The 17,950-nt window shown below is 56.9% G+C and overlaps 1 protein-coding gene across 4 annotated transcripts in view; it reads left to right on the top strand.

The window, feature by feature from the left end:
• The window catches only part of KCNC4 (potassium voltage-gated channel subfamily C member 4), a 37,595-nt gene that overhangs the window by 17,178 nt on the left and 2,467 nt on the right, over positions 1–17,950 (top strand). For 2 of the 4 annotated variants that reach the window (XM_017739839.1, XM_008638026.2), the window contains exons 2-5: positions 86–832; positions 5,167–6,103; positions 7,553–7,738; positions 12,987–13,575. In XM_017739839.1, the coding sequence (XP_017595328.1) occupies positions 86–832; positions 5,167–6,103; positions 7,553–7,738; positions 12,987–13,105 (1,989 nt within the window). In that variant the 3' untranslated portion in view covers positions 13,106–13,575. Of the gene's footprint in view, positions 1–4; positions 833–5,166; positions 6,104–7,552; positions 7,739–12,986; positions 13,576–17,950 lie in introns of those variants that run through there. The other 2 variants (XM_017739842.1, XM_017739841.1) reach the window with 2 other exon arrangements.

Below are 17,950 nucleotides of genomic sequence, written 5' to 3'. Positions count from 1 at the left end.
GCAGCCAGCGGTGTCCGGCGCGGCTCCAGCTTGCTCCCCCCGAGGCCAGAGCCAAGCCTGAGCCCCCCCCTTTTCCCCTCCCCAGTCCCATCTCTGTCCCCCTCTCCCGCCTCCGCTGAACCCCAGCTCCTCGCCCGGAGGAAGGGTGCACGTTGTGGGCATCTCCCATCCACCGAAATCTATGATCAGCTCGGTGTGTGTCTCCTCCTACCGTGGACGCAAGTCGGGGAACAAACCACCCTCCAAAACATGCCTGAAGGAAGAGATGGGCAAAGGGGAAGAGTCGGACAAGATCACCATCAATGTAGGTGGCACCCGGCATGAGACCTACAAAAGCACCCTACGGACTTTGCCGGGCACCCGCCTGGCCTGGCTGGCTGACCCCGATGCCCAGAGCAACTTTGACTTTGATGGCAAAAGCAACGAGTTCTTCTTCGACCGTCACCCCGGGATCTTCTCCTACGTGCTCAACTACTACCGCACCGGGAAGCTGCACTGCCCCGCGGACATCTGCGGGCCCCTCTTCGAGGAGGAGCTGACCTACTGGGGCATCGACGAGACGGACGTGGAGCCCTGCTGCTGGATGACCTACCGCCAGCACCGCGACGCCGAAGAGGCCCTGGATATCTTTGAGAGTCCCGAGCCTGGTGGAGGGGCTGGCGGAGAGGAGCCTGAAGAGGAAGGGGGTAGGGAGATGGCCCTTCAGCGCCTGGGCATGGATGACAGGCCCCCAGGGGCGGCGGGGGCTGCTGGAGGGGGTGGCTGCTGCCGGAATTGGCAGCCCAAGATGTGGGCGCTCTTTGAGGACCCCTACTCGTCCAAGGCGGCAAGGGTAAGCTCCCGAAATGTGCCGGTGGGGAGGCGGGATGGGGCTGTGCTGGGGTTGTGTCTTCACCTCCCCATCCCCGTGGGCAAGTCCGACTTTCCTGGTGGGTTACACGGGAGTCATGTCCCATCCTACAGGACCCCTCTTCCATTGTCTCCCAATCCCCTCCCAACCCTCACACCTGGGAGGGCTGGGCTGAAACTGGGGGCAAGACCAATCCCTGCCCCCTTTGCACCCTCGAGTGCTCCCTGTGCACCTCCTGGGCACATGGAGATGAGGGATTGTCCTTGGCAGGGCTGACTCCTGGCAGACTTTCAGGATGCTCTAGGATAGGATGTTTGGGTTCCTCTTGCTGGGCTGCACGATGCCAAAACCCACATTTAACAGCACAGTGGAGGTCAGGGCTGGGGATCAGGTCCTGAAGCAAACGGGATCCTCACGGTTGTCCCCAAGCAGCTCACGCTCCTCGTCTGCAGGAGCCGCAGCCCCAAAGGACACCCTGTTCCTGTGCACCCCCTGCCCGCTGTCCCCACGCCGGGGCTGCCCCAGCAGCATAGGGAGCCCACCAGCACGTGTGGTGCAGGCTCAGGCACCGCTGACACCCAGCACACCTGAGCCACGGTCCCACAGCCTCCACAGCCACACGTGGCCCCGGGCCCTGGCACCGTGCGTGTGCACACGTGAGCACATCCACGCAGCAGAGACCCTGCCACCCTCCCTGGCCATGCCAGCAGTCCCTACCCACGGGCAGTGACGCGCCTGGGATGCGTCCCCCCAAACCAGGCGCATCCCCAGGCTCCCAGCCTGGCGCTCAGGTGCTGCTCTGCGCATGTGTCTCCTCTCCCAGCTCCTCATAGACCACCCCCAATGCGCTGCCCACTGACCCCTCGATACCCACCCCAGCCCCTGGCACGCCCAGCTTATGGATCTGCTGCACACACACGGACAGGCAGTTGGGATCGAGATGAATTCTGGATGCATTGAGAGGTGTAAAAAAAGCCCCGTCAATGGTAAGAAATTCTGCAGGCATTTCACACCCACGAGCAGTGTGCGGGGCAGGGGTCAGTTTGGCAAGGAGGTGTTTTTGCAGCAAATGTTAGAGCAGCACACACATGCAGAGAATGCTCGGGCAGCAAGAGCTGAACCCATTTTAAAAGGGTACCTGCTCCTTTGCCCATCTCTGAGGGCTTTTCACCTCGGAGAGATGCTCTGAATGGTGCAAAGCTCCAAATAAAAAATTAAACAAAATTAAAAATAAACCCAAGCACAATAATTCAATTCAATTTTTCCCCCCGGCGTTATTTGGTTCTGCTTTTCCTGTGTGCTGAGCTGCTCCTGGAAAGGCTTTATCAGGAGGAATGTATTGGAGGGAGCAGAGATGGTTGTGATTGAGGCCCAGCTGGGGCTGGAGTGGGACCAGTTTGTACTGGGAGCTCCCTGCTTCCTTCTCACCACTCTGGATAAACGTTCAGCTCAGCAGTGCCATGGGAACAATCAACTTCCAGAGGTAACAGGAAAAAATACCAGTGCTATAGCTTGGGAAAACTGCTCTGGCAGAAGGGGAAACTGAGGCACAGAGCAACACAACCATCCCAAGTGAGGGCACCCAGCTCCTGGCTGGAGTCACCATCCAGCATTAGGGTGCTGCAGGACTCGTGAGCATCCCTGTGGGTTCAACATTCCTGGTGCTGCCCTGGCTTTTGGGCTGCGTGAGGTTTGCGGCGGTTGGGATTTCTTTAATACCGCCCCATTTTGGGGTCTCCCCCTTTCTTTCCAGAGCCAAAGGGGTGCTGCTGGCTGCAGGGAATGTGCTGGAGCAGCCCAACAGCATGTTGCTAAACCTTGGGGAGCAGCAGTCCCAGGCTGTCCATGTAAACTCTCTCCCTCTCTGTGTGGCAGCCGTGACTAAGAGTCTCAAGAGCTGAATTTCTCTGGTCCTCGCTCCTCCTCTCTGTGGAGCAGCCCCTCGGGCCCTGACTCAGTTGGCTCCTGGTTATTTCCGTCTTTCCCTCCCTCCAGCACTTCTCCTCCTGAGCTGGCAGCTGGGTGAGCGCGTGGTTAGAAATCTCTGCCGTGTTTTAGCCTCTCTTCGTGCACCATCGATGCCCATGGGATCCCTGGCTCCTCAGTCTAGTCCACTCCGGGAATATTTGGTCCCAGCTGGAGTTTCACACTTTTCCTCCCCATGCGAATCTGCCCTGGCTGTGATTTTACCTCTACTTCCAAACCCCTCTTACGTGCAGCTCCTCACTATTTTTTCCCTTTGCAGCCCAACTTGGAGACTCCTGACCTCACTTTCATGGGCACTTTCATGCTAGTGACCCTCTGCGGGGTCATGGATTTTTTGGGAACACCCATTGCGAGCTGTTGAGTGCAGGTCAAGATTGTGTAGGCCACCAACATGTTCTGGAGGACTTGTTTGGTGGGAGTTCTGGTGTGTATTGGTAGTACTGGTTTATACATAGATTTATACATAGATTTTATTTTATTTTATTTTATTTTAAAGACAGTTTTGGAAAAGAACTTGAGTTTGGAGCAGCGACTGGAGCTGAGGTGAGACATCTCGGGTCAGACACAGAACTGGAGCAGCATGATGAGGGGGACACGATGGTTGGCACCGGCTTGAACCTGACTCTTCTATTTTTAAAGGCTGATTTTGCTCCTTGGGCTAAATCAGGTCTCACCTCACACTCAACAGCAGGGCTGCTTCATTACCCGAGTGTTCGCATGGTCTCACTCCCTTCCTGGGTGATTTTTTTTTCTTCCTACTTTGCTTTAAGTCTAAATTTTTACTCTTCAGGTTTTCCCAAGATTCCCCATACAGGGAAGCTCAGGAACGTGACTCAGCCCTCAGCTGAAAAGCGGATTATTTTGGCTGTGCCACGACTGTGTAGAGACACTCGTCTGGTTAAGCTGGCCTTGCTGTAAGATCCCACTTCTTGCTGGATCTGCTTCCCAAACTGCACACGGCTGATCAGCCTTCGGAGCTGCATCCCCGTGCGTGGTCCAGAGGGCTCTGACTGAGGGGTGAGGAGCATCTCATTCCATCCCCAAGCAGGTGTCTCTCACCGGGGCAGGAGAATCATCTTCCAGAGGTTTCTCCATCATTTAATGCCTGATTTAAACTTCACACCAAACTCTTGGAGGGCTGATGCTCTCTGTGGTGGACCCACACGGGTCTGCCCTTGGGGACACCCCTCAAGGATGCTCCTGGCAGGCTCGGGGCTGCCGCCACGGCACCGCTGGTGTCCAGGGCCGGGTGTTTCTCCAGCGTGACTCAGGCTGTCTCTGCTGCTGATTCACTCCAGCCGAGGATCCGGGCTGTCGCCTGGAGCAGGCTCACGGTGCTGCTCTGCCGAGTGCAGCCGCTTGGGTGGGTTTGACAGCAAAAGGTCACATCCTGCTTGGTGCAGGTGCAGCAAAGGGGCCGCACCAGGATCTGCTCCTGGGAAAGCCGTGCTTTTGTGCCAGAGGAAGGTAGAACAAGAGTTTTTCTGCTCACAGGGGTTTTTTTTTGCAGGGGGCAGCTTTTGGAAACAGATGCTCCAGGTAATGGGCTCACTGTGAGTGAGGGAGGGAGCTGAGCAGGATTGATGGGAGCATGACAAGGTGGTCCTTTGTGACCTCCAATGCATGCTGCTGGCCCCTCCTCACTCATATCCACAGCAAGGAGAAGGGAGGAGGAGGAGGAGGTGACATGGAGGGGACAAAGGTCTCTCTCTCGGGCAGAGAGGAGAAATGGGAACATCCCCGTGTCACCAGGTCCAGGCATCAGCAGGAGGCTGAGCTCTGCCTGCTCCTCTCCTCATCCTGCCCTCTCAGACCTGGAACTTCTGTGGGCACATCACCCACCACTGACCCTCAGGGAGGGGGCGAAAGGACATCTCTGACACATCCAGGCCCCAAAGCTCCCAGCTGTGAGCAGCGTGAGCCTGGCATCTGGAGGGGTTTGTGATGAATGCGGGGGAAAGCTCTTTGAATCTGTCCTGTCAAAATTCCCTTTTCACGTCTGTTCCCAGCGGAAGATTGCTGCAGTCCCAGGCTGTCCCAGGTTCCCTTCACCCCCACCACTGCCATTCCTGGCACATCTCCAGGCACAGCTGGAGCCCAGCACAACTTCTCCCGTACAGATCGTAGCACTTGGAGAAAGGTCCTGGACTGACGGCCCCAGGCTCTGAGGTTTTCTGTCAGCTCATGGGAGAGGTCTGGGGATCCCTCCCCATTCTCCACCCTTGGCCTTGGGGCAGTGGGTGGCAGCATCCTGGAGTGCTTTGACCTCCTCCAGACAGAAGAGGTTGCCCCACATCAGCTCATGGCCGGTGTAATTTTGACTTTCGCAGGTGGTTGCTTTCGCCTCGCTTTTCTTCATCCTGGTCTCCATCACAACCTTCTGCCTGGAGACGCACGAGGCCTTCAACATTGACGTCAACGTGACGGAGACCCTGGTGGTCGGCAACACCACGACGGTCCTGCTGACACACAAAGTGGAGACGGAGCCCATCCTCACCTACATCGAAGGGGTCTGCGTGCTCTGGTTCACCCTCGAGTTCCTGGTTCGCATCATCTGCTGCCCAGATAAGCTTCTCTTCATTAAAAACCTGCTCAACATCATTGACTTCGTGGCCATCTTGCCCTTCTACCTGGAGGTGGGTCTCAGTGGCCTGTCCTCCAAAGCTGCCCGGGACGTGCTGGGCTTCCTACGGGTGGTGCGCTTCGTCCGGATCCTCCGGATCTTCAAGCTGACACGGCACTTTGTGGGTCTCCGGGTGCTGGGCCACACGCTCCGGGCCAGCACCAACGAATTCCTGCTCCTCATCATCTTCCTCGCCTTGGGGGTCTTGATTTTCGCCACTATGATCTACTACGCCGAGCGGATCGGAGCCAAGACGTCCGACCCCACCGGGAGCGACCACACTCACTTTAAGAACATCCCCATCGGGTTCTGGTGGGCCGTGGTCACGATGACGACCCTGGGCTATGGTGACATGTACCCCAAGACCTGGTCGGGGATGGTGGTGGGGGCCCTGTGCGCCCTGGCCGGGGTGCTGACCATCGCCATGCCCGTGCCCGTCATCGTCAATAACTTTGGGATGTACTATTCATTGGCCATGGCCAAGCAGAAGCTGCCAAAGAAGAAGAAAAAGCATATACCCCGTCCGGCCCCGCTGGACTCCCCCACCTATGGCAAATCCGAGGAGAACTCCCCCCGGAACAGCACCCAGAGCGACACGTGCCCGTTGGCAGTAGAGGAGGGGGCGACTGAGCGGAAGCGGTCAGGTGAGACCCCAAAGGCGGGGCTGAGGGAGGGGGAGACGTCCGGGAGCCCTCAAGGCAACGTTTTTGGTCCCCTGTGTCCCAGATCCCTGGGGATGGCGCAGGATGTGGCCCCCAGCTCTGGGTGGGTGAGACCTCGGTGCCGGGGTCCCTCGAGTGGGAGGGTATTGGGGCCATGTTGGGGGACCAGGGCGCTGCAGGTCAAGTCCCCCGTGCAGGCAGGGGGGAAAGGCCATATCCTGCTTTCCCAAAGGCCACATCCTTCCCTCCTAATGGCACGGATCAAGTCACCATGGTGGGTTTCAAGGTGCCCCTGCCTAAGCCACCTCTCCCTCACAGTGACAGAGGTAAGGCCAGTTGCTCTGCTCCTGTGCTAGCCTGGTCATGCCCTTGGGACAGATTTTTCCTTTGCTTCCTCCCACCATAAATCAGGGAAACCTTCACCAAAATTGATAAATCCATGGACATTCCCTGGGGCTTGACCACCTCCTCATTCTTCTTCTGGTAGACAGAATCCCACCGCTGCTGCTCCAAATCCTGAGCAAAACCAGTCCCTGGACATTCCTTTTTTCATCTCACGCACTGAGCTGAAGTTCGGGGGTTGGCCAAGTCTTCCCTTTGGATCAGGAGAAGGCCCAGCCCCATCTGTGGGCAGCTGTGGGCACCATCCCTTGGGCTGACTTTGGGGGTCTGTGAGAGCCCTGCCCCAGTGCCAGTGCTGGCCATGGTGGCTGCTCTGCCCCTTTGGTCTTGGTTTGCTGCCAGTGGCACCTCTGGGGTCTCTGGAACAGGAGGCACCATGGTGGGGTTGTGTCCTGCACCAGCCCTGAGGTCAGCCCTGGGCAGCTGCACGTCTGGCCACACGTGTTTAACAGTGGTGGTCCTTCTCCTGGGGGGGAACAGGGTGCCCCAAGCAGCTCTTTTCCTTTATAAATCTCCTTTTTCCACATGCCTGCAAATCCCACCTGCCCTGGGAGCCCTGGCAGTGGGGAGCAGTTAGAGCCAGGAGCTCAGGCCAGGCCCTCACGTGGCAGAGCATCCTCTCAGCCAACGAACCAGGCAGCCAGGGGACATAAATTAGCACTTCCCACTACCCCGAGCAGCCCGCTCCTCAGCAGTGTGAATTTTGGAGAGCTAATTCCCTCCAATTAGGTGGGTGGATCTCAAAAACCTGGGGTGTTTCATCCCCAGCTTTGGCTTCACACAGGTTTTATAACCCTCAGCAGGACTAGAGCTGCTTGGAATTATATCTGTCTGTGTCCTGCTCCCCTGGCTGCTCCAAAGGAGCGTGTCCAGGCTGGGATCAGCATCTGAACTGGTGGGTGCTGCTCCGGGCCACCTGCAACCTGCTCTTCTGCCTCCTTGCACGGTCCTGCAAGCCCTTCTGGCCACCCTGAGCACTTTCTCCTGTGGTTCTGTCAGCTGCTGATGGGTCTCTGCCACCCCTTGCAGACTCCAAGCAGAACGGTGAGGCCAACGTGGTGCTGTCGGACGAGGAGCAGCCGCTGTCCCCGACGGACGAGGAGAAGCGGCCAATGCGGCGCTCCAGCACCCGGGACAAGAACAAGAAATCCTCCACGTGTTTCCTGCTGGCCACGGGGGACTTCTCGTGTGCAGCGGATGGAGGCATCCAGAAAGGTACGGCTGGAGGTGTGAGCAGGACCTGGGGAGGGTGAGTGGAGGTTGAGTGCAGCTTTGTTGGGCCGATCCAAGGCCGTGGTTCATCTCCATCCGCCCGCCTGGCTGTTCTCTGCTCCCCAAATCCACGTCTTCCTGCCTCTCCATCTGCTTCTCCTCCGTCCACCACATCTCTCCGTGCTGGCTCCACATTTTGTTTTCTCCTCCCCAGTGGTGCCCGTTTGGGGTGTCTGACCCTGTGCTGGCTGCACTGCCCTCCCTGGGGACAGAGTGCTCCAACCTCTGCCTCTCCAGCTCTTCTCCCTGGGGTTCAACCACTCATCCCTGGATGGTGGGAGCGGGACATCTCTCCTGGGGACACGGTGAGGTTGTGACTGAAGGGGACCAAAAGGTTTTCAGTAGGGAAAAAAAACCCCAGAGGCTTTTCCTTCCCTCTCCCCTCCGGTGGCTTTCAGTGGGTTCGAGCGTGGGGAGCCGCGATGCGTCAAGCGCTGCCTTGCCAGCAGCTCCGGGCTGCCAGAAAGGCTCCTCTGGGCTTGGAACAGGAGCTGTGCTAAGTGTTGAGGTTTTCCATGGGAAACTGAGAGGGAGATGAGTCAGGAAAACACAAAACCCTTCTTCCCATGACAAAACAAAATCTTCTTCAACCTGGTCCCAGACCTCCACCCATCTCCCAGCACTCCAGCTCCAGAGAGGGTGAACCCAGTGCCACGAAATCCAGCTGCACCCTCGATTGCTGGGATAATTCTTAGGGCACAGCTCAGTTTTCCAGCTGTGCAGCGTTTTGCGTGTCCAGGGTGGTGTGGGATGCTGTGGCTGCAGAGCTGACCTACTTCCACCTCCCTGGTACCAAGTGCTGCCTGTTGCTCACAGGGAACGGTGCCTGGGAGCTGGGACCGGGCATGGGATGGTGTGCTGCGCCTCTGAGCTGCTCCCCAAAACCTGTTGGTGCTTTGGAGAGCCTCAAGGGTTTGTTACTTTTGGAACTGCTTGGGATGGCACAGACTGGACGGGATTCAGGGAGGTGTTTGGGGCAACCACATTTATCAGCTGTAGATGTGAGTTGGTTGTTTCCTGCTGGGAAATCAAGGATTCCATTTGGCATTGCTGCTCAACCTCGGAAAGAGAACAAAAAGGAAAAGCTTTGCTCATCCTTGGGGTACCATCAAATATCTGCTTGAAACGCCTCATGTTGTCTCCCTGGATGTGCTTTTTCCTGTGGAGTTGGTCTCTTTTCTTAATGCCTGTTAATGTGGAGAGGGGAGAGAGCTTTAGTCCCACTCCAGACTGGGAGGAGCAATGCTGAACTGGAAGGGATGGAGGAGAGGGATGAAAGCCAGTGCTGCTCTTCCTCCTTAGAAAATGCTGAAGTCAGGCTTCAGCTGAAGCACTTGAGTCTGGTCCCACTGAAGCCAGGAAAAGTGGAGCAGCTCTAAGAGCTGAGGATCCAGAGCTGCTTTCACTCGCTCCCAAATCCCATCCCTGGATCACAGGAGACCAGGAGGTTTCTGTCCTCGTGTGGTGGCAGCAGCAGCTCTTTGAAAGGGCACTTTGGTGATCGTTCTTGGGGTGTTCTGGTGTCTTCCCTGCAAGTTTCAGAGTGCCTTTTACACTTTGAAATAGAAGGTGTGCACGGGTCACTTACCCCCATGTTGCTGCAATGATGCTGCACCTGGAGAAAGCCGGATCTGGGGTCCAGAGGGACTCCAGTGATGCTTGAGGCCTTTTGGGAAGAGGCAACCTCAGTACTTGTGTCCTGCTGGGGCTGTGGGACAGACGGGTGGGACACTGTCCTGGGAGGTCAGGGCTGGCCTAGTGACATGCTCCAGTATGGCCAGGGGTGACCAGAGATGACCAGAGGTGACCAAGGGGCAAAGCAGCCTCCAGCCAAGAGCCGTTGGGAGCTGCAGAGGCTCCTCTTCCCTCGCTCTTGATTTATCTCCTGCTGAGGCTGTTTGTTCTGGTACCAGGATGCTGGCAGCTCTGCAAATTGAGATGAGCTTGGTTCTGAGCCCGACTCGCTGATGGCCATCTGTCAGATCCTGGGACAGGTACTGGTGTCTGTGCAAGCTGTGGAAATCAGGAGGTGGAGCTGGTTCGGGAATGAGCTGCAGATCTCGGCATCCATTGTGGTTTAACCCCGACTCCAGCAGTTGGTCTTGTTGGGGCAGCTCAAAGAGAAGAGCTCCTCCTGCCTTTGGACCTGAGCCTGGAGAAGATTGAGCTGGATTGCTGTGGATTCCTATGTGGAATATGTTTCTTCTTCCTGTGGCTGCTCCCAGGGGTATTGCTTTGCTCCTTGGCTGCTGGGGACGGCTTCAGACCCTTTGTCTCCCTTCAGCACTCAGGTCCTGCTCAGCAGTTCCCAAAAATGTGTCCTGCTGGGTGCAGACACCTTGGCATGGGGCTGCCTTGGCACTCGAGCCCTGTCCTCTGCTTGGACAGAGGGATATGGAGGCAGGATGAGTCCAGCCAGTGAGACTGGTTAGGATGGAACCATGGAATCGTTTGGGTTGGAAAAGAGCTCCACGAGTCCAACCTTCCCCCGGCACTCGGCCGCTAACCCGCGTGTCCAAGCGCTGCATCTCTGTGTCCCTTAAAAAGCTCCACCTCCTTCCTCAGCACACTAACATGGCACAGCAGCAATTTCTGGCTCTGTAGAGCATCATGCAGCTGATTTTCACTCTGGTTCTTGCTGTCAGCGCAGGGCCATGGCTCGCACGTGGCCTGAGCCCGCAGCATCGAGCTGGGAATGCTCACAGCAGCATCCCCTGGAACTGCCTGACTGGGGGGCAGTGAGGACCAGCCCACGTTTACACAGGAACATGGTGCCACACGAGCTGCGTGCCAGGCCTCTGTCCCCAATAACAGGACGTTCCTGGGCTTTGCTGCCTCCCTGCTTGACCCCATCCCATGTGCCGCCGGCTCCCAGCCTGCACCAGCGCCTGGAGCCGAGCTCCTGCAGGAAGCAGGCAGTGCCATGGTCCGGGGGGAGCCCCCAGGGGTCACACCATGCTCCTTTATTGGCAGCAAGCCCGTTCCTAAAGCAATCCCGGTGACTCTGGGTAGCCCCAGGGCGAGTTACTGGGACCCCAGCTCTGTTTAAGCCCCGTGGCAATCAGCAGAGCACAACCCCCCTGTGCGTTGTGGCTTCACTCTGTGGTGGCACCTGGCCCTGGGTGTGGTGGGGAAGCACGACAGCTTTGAGGGACAGAGTCTTGAGCTCCTTCCCAGGTGCTCCAGCATGCGTGGCTTGGGATAAGTTGATGGAGAGAGGATGAAGTGTTGGGCTTTGGGCAGGTTTGCCCCGAGCCCATTGCAGAGAGTCCCTGGGGAAATCAAACACCTTTATGCAGTTCTGTCCCAAAATGTGACGCTTGAGGCTTAATCAGAGCGAGCAGTGTGATTTGACCCTGTTTCTATGCCTGTTTGCATCCTTTTCTATTCAGCCTTCGGAGCGAGAGCCCCACAAAGCACAGCAGGTCCCTGCACTGCCGGCGGCTCCCAGCAAACCCCGACCCCACAACGCTTCCTGCCAAACTGGTGCTGTTTGGGTGCTGGATCCAGGGTTGCCCTGAGCTTTCAGGGACCGCTTGGATCTCAGCATGGTTGCTTCCCACGCACGGCTCAGGGCGGCAGGGAAACACGTGAGCTTTTCAAAGAGCCTCAGCACACCCAAGGGGAGGGAAGGATGAGCCCGATGCAGTTTTTCGGGAATGTTGTGGGGAGCAGGGGGGTCTTTGCATCCGCTGCTGTTGGTGGGAAACTCCCAGCTCCCCCCAGCTCAGGGCTGTGCTCGCTCCCCTCCTCGCTCGCTGTGTGGATCTGTGCCAAGAAGTAAAGAAGGAAATTGCTCTTCTCCTCAGGCCTGCTTCTGCTCCTGCTTCCACCGTGGGGACGGGGAGAGCTTTGCTGGAGTCAGCAACAGGTTTAGGCAGGAGTCCCTCTGTCCCCTGGAGCTGCCTCTGCTGCACAGCTGGAGGAGCTGCGTCTCCTCAGGGGGCTGAGAGGTGGGAAGGGGTTGAAGAATCCCTGCTGGCTGCTGGGGCTGGGAGAAAAAACAAACCAACAAAAAAAGGGGATTTTCTGTAGATTTGTAGAGGCTGTGCCCTGGAGCGTTTCCCAGGTGATGCTCCTGTCTCAGTATCCCCCTTGGGGGGTGTGTGAGGGTGATGCTGTCACTGGTCTGGCGTGAGCCTGGATCCCTGATCCAAGCCCAAACCAGCACGGCCAGGCCAGCACCAGCAAAGCAGAACCCAAAGATGTGCCACGAACTCCTGGGGTGGGACATGGGGAGGGATCCCGAGCCTGGCACTGCCCAAGGGACCATCCATCACCTTGTTTTTCTGCTGTCAGGAGCTGCCTCCCTCCGCTCCCCCCACACACTTCCATGGTCTTGCTTTCCCTGGAACGCGCTGGAGCCTTGGGAAGGCTCAGGCTTGGCTGGGTTTGCTCACCCGGGTGCTCTCAGGGAAGATCCAGGCGCAGGGACACCGGGCTCATCGCGGCTGGGAGCATCATTAATTTTCCATATTTTGGCAGCAGATCCAGGGAACAGACTCATCCTTATCAGCGGTGCTTTGTGGACCTAAAAATTAAATTTTCAGTGCAAAGACTTTGTGTCTTTCCAGCAAGAAAAGTGGCTTTTGACCTGTGAGGTTATTTCCTCTGGCTGTTGCTTTTTCAATAAAAGCTGGAGAAATCCCTGGCTCTTTGGGGGAGTGTGAAGGGTCCCTGTGCTCAAAGAAATAGAAATATTTGCTCTTTAATGCAATTTCTTGTGGAAAATAATGAGCACATCTACCTGCTCCTTTCCTCACAGAAAGGTGTCAGCAGCAGCTTGCTGCTACAGGGGTGTAAAAACCAGAGCTGGGGGAATCACTCCTTCCCAATCCCGTATTTGTTTGAGTTCTGCTGCTTTTCCCCGTCTGCTTCAGCCCACAAAATCCCCAGACTCATTCCTCATTCAGAGCAATTTGGGAAACAAAACCCAGCACCCTACAGGAGCAATTTGGTCTCCTCATTGATGACTCTCCAGTCCTGGATTTGGCCGGTGCTGCTCGGTGAAGGGAGTGGGAAGGCCTGGAGGATCCACAGGAGCCTGCTCGCCCTCGAAAAGCCCTCCCAGCATTTTTTCAGGGGGTTGCTCGGGGTGTGGGGCTGGGTGACACTCAGCCTGGTGCTCTCAGCTGTCCGAGCCTTGGGCAGGAGGCTGCTCGGCTCTAACCTGTCTGTTTTCTTCACCGAGGCCATGGAAAATCCCGGAGCCTGAGCAGCATAGATGGTGTGGCAGGATCCGCGGTGGGCTTGGCTCCCCTGGCGTCCCGCTGCAGCTCCCCCTGCTCCCCCGTCCCCTCCATCCTCTAAACGGATCTCGCTGTGCCCTGCGTGTCCCTCCGTCCCTGTCCCCGCCACGCCGCGTCTCCGGTGCCCAGAGCAGCCCGAGCTGGGACATCTCTGCCCCGCAGGAGCTGGGTCTGACCCTCTCCAGCTGCCCCTGTAACGTCTGCACCCACCTTGTCTCGTGTCCATGTGTACAGACAGTCTCTGGAGTAGGTGTTGGGGTGCTTTTCCCCTCCTTGAATCCTTATTCATCCGAAATAAACCCTGCAATTCCCTCCGGTGTCGAGCCCTCCCCCCCGTGGGCCGTTTGCATCGGGCTAAAGGGTGGTGGAAACACAAGGAGGACGAGTTGACTCATAAAATTATATCTCATTGTGCTGGAAATGGCTGAATTCACATATTTTTAGGTTTTATTTTGTTTGCTTTTTTTTTTTTTTTTAAAACCAGCCTCAAGTTTCTGGAGGCAGCAGATGAATAAACCTCTATTCCCTGCCCAGCAGTGGTTCCCCTCTTGTTCTTTGCATTTTCCTGCCTAAATCCTACTTGTTCTTTCCCAGATTGTGTCTGCTTCTCCATCCAGCCTCAGGGATGGGCCTGAGGTCCTTGGAAACCAGCCTCGAGATCCCGTGGAGGCTGGAGGGCCCTGGGAGAGGGTGCAGGGAGCACACAGAGGCTGGGATAATAGGCATGGATACTCCCATGAAGAAATGGGAAGTGGTGGGAAGAGCAATAAGGGTCCCTGGGAAAGCTGCTGCTGGTGTTGAAGAGTGGGGAAGTGAGAGACTTGAGGCAAAATGGTGCCTAAATGGATGGGGGAGGAATCCTTGTTTGGGATGGACGTGCGGTGGTGGGGCAGAACATTCCCGTGGGGATGGGAGCTGGGTTTGAACCAGGCCCTCCCCATCCCTGGGAGGATGAGGCTGGAGAGCCAAACTCCCCGTTGTGCTGCTGGTTTTTGCTCACGTGTGCTGGTTTTTGGGGTGATTTTGGATGATCTCAGGTGTCTTCCCGAACTAGAACAAACCCTTCAGCCCCTGACCTCTGGCTCATTTCTAGTTCTGTCCAGCTCAGCCTCCCTGGAGGCATTTGGATCTTGGAGGGCTGCAAGGGGCTGGTTTGGGGGGGTCCAGCCCTGGGCTTGACTCCCCCTCGGTGCTCTCTCAGCCTCTTTCCTCACTCTGAGCAAGTCAGGGCTGGAGCCCGGGGACTTTTCTGGGGAGGAGAGCTTAGATTTGGGTGTGTTTAAAAAGCAAAGAGCCCCAGGAGCTTTGCTGGGGTCAGACCCTTCCCCTCCATCACGGCCAAACCGGAGCTGGTGCTCAGGGAATGGTGAGGAGGGAGGGTGCCTGTGCGGCCGGGCTGGTCACGGCTTCGACTCGATGACCTTGGAGGTCTTTTCCAACTTTAAGGATTCTGTGATTCCATGGTCCTCAAAGAAGCTGGGATGGATTTTGGCAGATCGCACAGTCAGGACCCTCCTACTCCACCCCAGGTTTCCCATGCCTCAGTTTCCCTTGGTGTGGAGAAGGAGCTGCCAGGAGGAGCAGTCAGCACATGTCCAAACCAACCTTCCTTCCTTCCTTCCTTCCTTCCTTCCTTCCTTCCTTCTCCTTCTCTCCCTCCCAGCTGTGCGAGAGCCAAAGGGAAGCAGAAAAGAGGTGAAAACCTTGGTGCCTGGGGATGGATGACAGGAACTGAGCACTGCATAGACCTGGTGCTGGAGCCAGAATTTGTGTGGATTTGGGGAGAAATTGGGATGAGCTGCACCCATCCTCTGCTCAGGATGTGCCATACAGGCCTGGGGGGGTGATCCATCCCTCACCGGCAGCCCCTGCGTTTGTGTGTTGGGAGCAGCTGCCTTCCTTGGATTCCTGTAGTTCAGTGCATTCCCACAGCAAGTGGACGGGGTAACAGGGCAGGTTCATGGATCACCCCAAATTCCATGAACTGGGAGAAGGGGTGAGTAGAGCAGCACCATGCTGGCGCTCCTCCGGCTCATCCTTCCCTCTGGAAGCAGGAGCAGCCGGAATATCCCCAGCCCCTGCCAGAGGGAAGGTCACCCTCCGTGATTTCAGTGCTCTTTGGATCATAAATGATTTATCCAGGGTCATGCGCTGACTTTGGGGACGAGCCAGGTATGAAACCCCGTCCCTTGCAGAAGAATCAGATCAAGATGCTCAAACTTTGGGGGCTGAGTCTCTTGGAGGCAGGGGATTAAACCCAGAGCAGCCACAGATCCCAGGACATCCCATCCTTGCCTTTCCCCCCTTCAGGCTCCCGAAGCAGCTCATCCCAACACCACAGTGGTTATTTGGGGTGGAAAACCTTTGGTGGACTCCCCAAAATCTCATTGCCACCAGAGCAAGGAGGGTTGGGCATGAGCTGACACAGAGCCGGCAGGATGCAATTTTTAGCTGGGGCGTTATGCAACCCGGGAGAAGGGATGACTAATGTGCAAAAGCTCCTCTAAAACAACCGAGCCCCGAAAGGGAGACGGAGGGATTTCAGTGGGAGGCACCGAACTGCTGAAAAACCCATCGCATCTTCTCCCTCTTCCTCGCCGCCTTCTCCTGAGCAGGGATTTGGGGGATGCAGGAGGGAGAAAACAGCTTGTTGTTATTTTTAGATGGGGTCTGAGTTGCTTTTGGGGGCGAGTTGGCACGGGTTAATCCCCAGGTAAGATTAGAAGAGGAGCTGTAGTGGATCAGAGGAGACCTCTAAATATCTCTGGAGCCCAGGTTTTATCTCAAACAGTGGCCAAAATCGGCTGCCTGGAGAATAGGATAAGAATAGAGCACGAATATACGATACTTCCCCTAAATATCCTCCCAGGGCTTATCTGTGCTGAGGGATCTGGTTAGGAGAGCACGTTCCAGCCCAGGCAAAAGGCATCGAGAGAAAGCCAAAGTGTTGGATTTATTCCCAAGAAACTGGAGCCCAACTGCCCCTGTCCAAGCCCTAAAATGGCATCTAAACAAAAATATCATTGAGGGGTGTGCAGTGACTGTCGGGGCATCCCAGCATGGAAAGGAGAGGTTCCCTGGGATGGGCTGGGTGTGCTGGGTCTCGTTCCCGGCAGGAGGATGAGCAGGAACACAGGGATGAGCACTGTGTGTGCTGTAGGAATGTGTCCCTCCCCCGTGGACAGCGGGATGTCCGGCGGCGTGGGACCAGCCGGAGCTTTAGTGCCCCGTGTCCCTCTCCCCGCCGCAGATGCAGACACGTGTGATGCTCAGCTGTGGGAACGGGGCCAGAGGTCAGGGAGTCATGGAATGGTGGGGTTGGAAGGGCCACGGGCAGGGACACGTTCCGCTAGACCAGGTTGCTCCAAGCTCTGTCCAGCCTGGCCGGGGACGCTCTGGAGGTGCTGGGTGACATCAGGCTGCCCTGGCAGAGCCCTCACATTCCTCTGTCTGTGTGTCTGTCCGCTCTGGACACGGACCAGCGCTGTGGGACGAGGATTGAACCCCTGTGACCACCCACCCCCATGCAAGGAGCCAAACCAGAGCAGCCTTCAGACTGGGGGGATTTGGGAACAGTTCCCCGCTCCAGCATCAGCTTTTTCCTTCTCTTTTCCTTCTGGAAGACTCAGAGTCCAGCCCTGCGTGGAGGCTGCACCGTGATCCCGGGTTGCTTGCAAAGTACTAATTTTTATTGTTGCAACAACTGCTCTGTTTCTCGGGAGATGCCTGAGAGAGCTGAGAAAATAGAAAGGCCTGTCAGGCAGCTGGGCGGGAGGTGAAGATGTCAAGAGAGTAATTGCTCTACCCAGAAGGAGCCTGTTCCTGGCTTCCCCAGCACTGCCAGGAAAAATCCTCACTGCTTATTTGATGACAATAAAGAAAAATAGAAAATAAATAGCAACCCCATGGCTTGCCCGTGCTGACGAGGAACAGGGAGAGCAGAGGCAGATGCAAAATAGGATGCAGTTGAGCTTATAAATAGGAGCCTCCCAGCTCCCAGTCTGTTACTTCCTTACCTCCGCCCGGGCAACCGATCCCAACGTTTTACCCACGGAAAAGGTAAATGGAGGCTCAGAAAGAATTCTATGAACTTCTGGGGAGAGGGTCACACTTCCTCCTGTGTGGGACAGGCCGGGGCAGGGAATGTGCCCTGGTGGCTGTAAAAAAGTAATCACAGAGTCAGGGAATGGTTTGGGTTGGAAGGGACCTCAAATTCCATCCCATTCCAGCCCCTGCCATGGGCAGAGACACCTCCCACTATCCCAGGGTGCTCCAAGCCACATCCAGCCTGGCCTTGGACACCTCCAGGGATCCAGGGGCAGCCACAGCTGCTCTGGGCCCCCTGTGCCACAGCCTCAGCACCCTCACAGAGAACAATTTCTTAATATCTGATCGAAACCACCCCAAACAGAGCCGGGATTAGGACATGGGGCTTGATCCCACCTGCAAATCCAGCCAGCTGCAAACCCATCCCAGAAAGTGTTCGTGAGGTCTCCCCAGAGCCTGCCCTTCTCCAGGTGAACACCCCCAGCTCTCCCAGCCTGGGTCCAGAGCAGAGGGGCTCCAGCCCTCCTGATGTTGGAGCCCAGGGCTGGAGGCAGCTCTGCAGGTGGGGTCTCACCTGAGCAGGGCAGAATCCCCCCCTTTCCTGCTGCCCACGCTGGGGATCAGCTGGGGGGGCTCTGGGTCGTGGCTGGGGAATGCTGAGCTGCTCATCCCCCAACGCCCCCAAATCCTCCTCCTCAGGGCTGCTCCAGAGCAAAGCAGAGTTAGTGCAGGACCCGGGCACTGGCAGCACTTTGGGGTGTGTGAGGGGATCTCACAGCGGGAGGGAGCGAGGGAGGGAGGGAGGGACTGTGTGAACTCCCCGTGCGGGGAAATTCGGCGCTGATGGCTCTGGGAGCAC

This window comes from Corvus brachyrhynchos, unplaced genomic scaffold (assembly GCF_000691975.1).
Source record: "Corvus brachyrhynchos isolate BGI_N302 unplaced genomic scaffold, ASM69197v1 scaffold67, whole genome shotgun sequence".
NCBI lineage: Eukaryota > Metazoa > Chordata > Aves > Passeriformes > Corvidae > Corvus > Corvus brachyrhynchos.
Note: the sequence above shows the minus strand (reverse complement) of the source record. Positions and strands in the feature narration are given on the sequence as shown.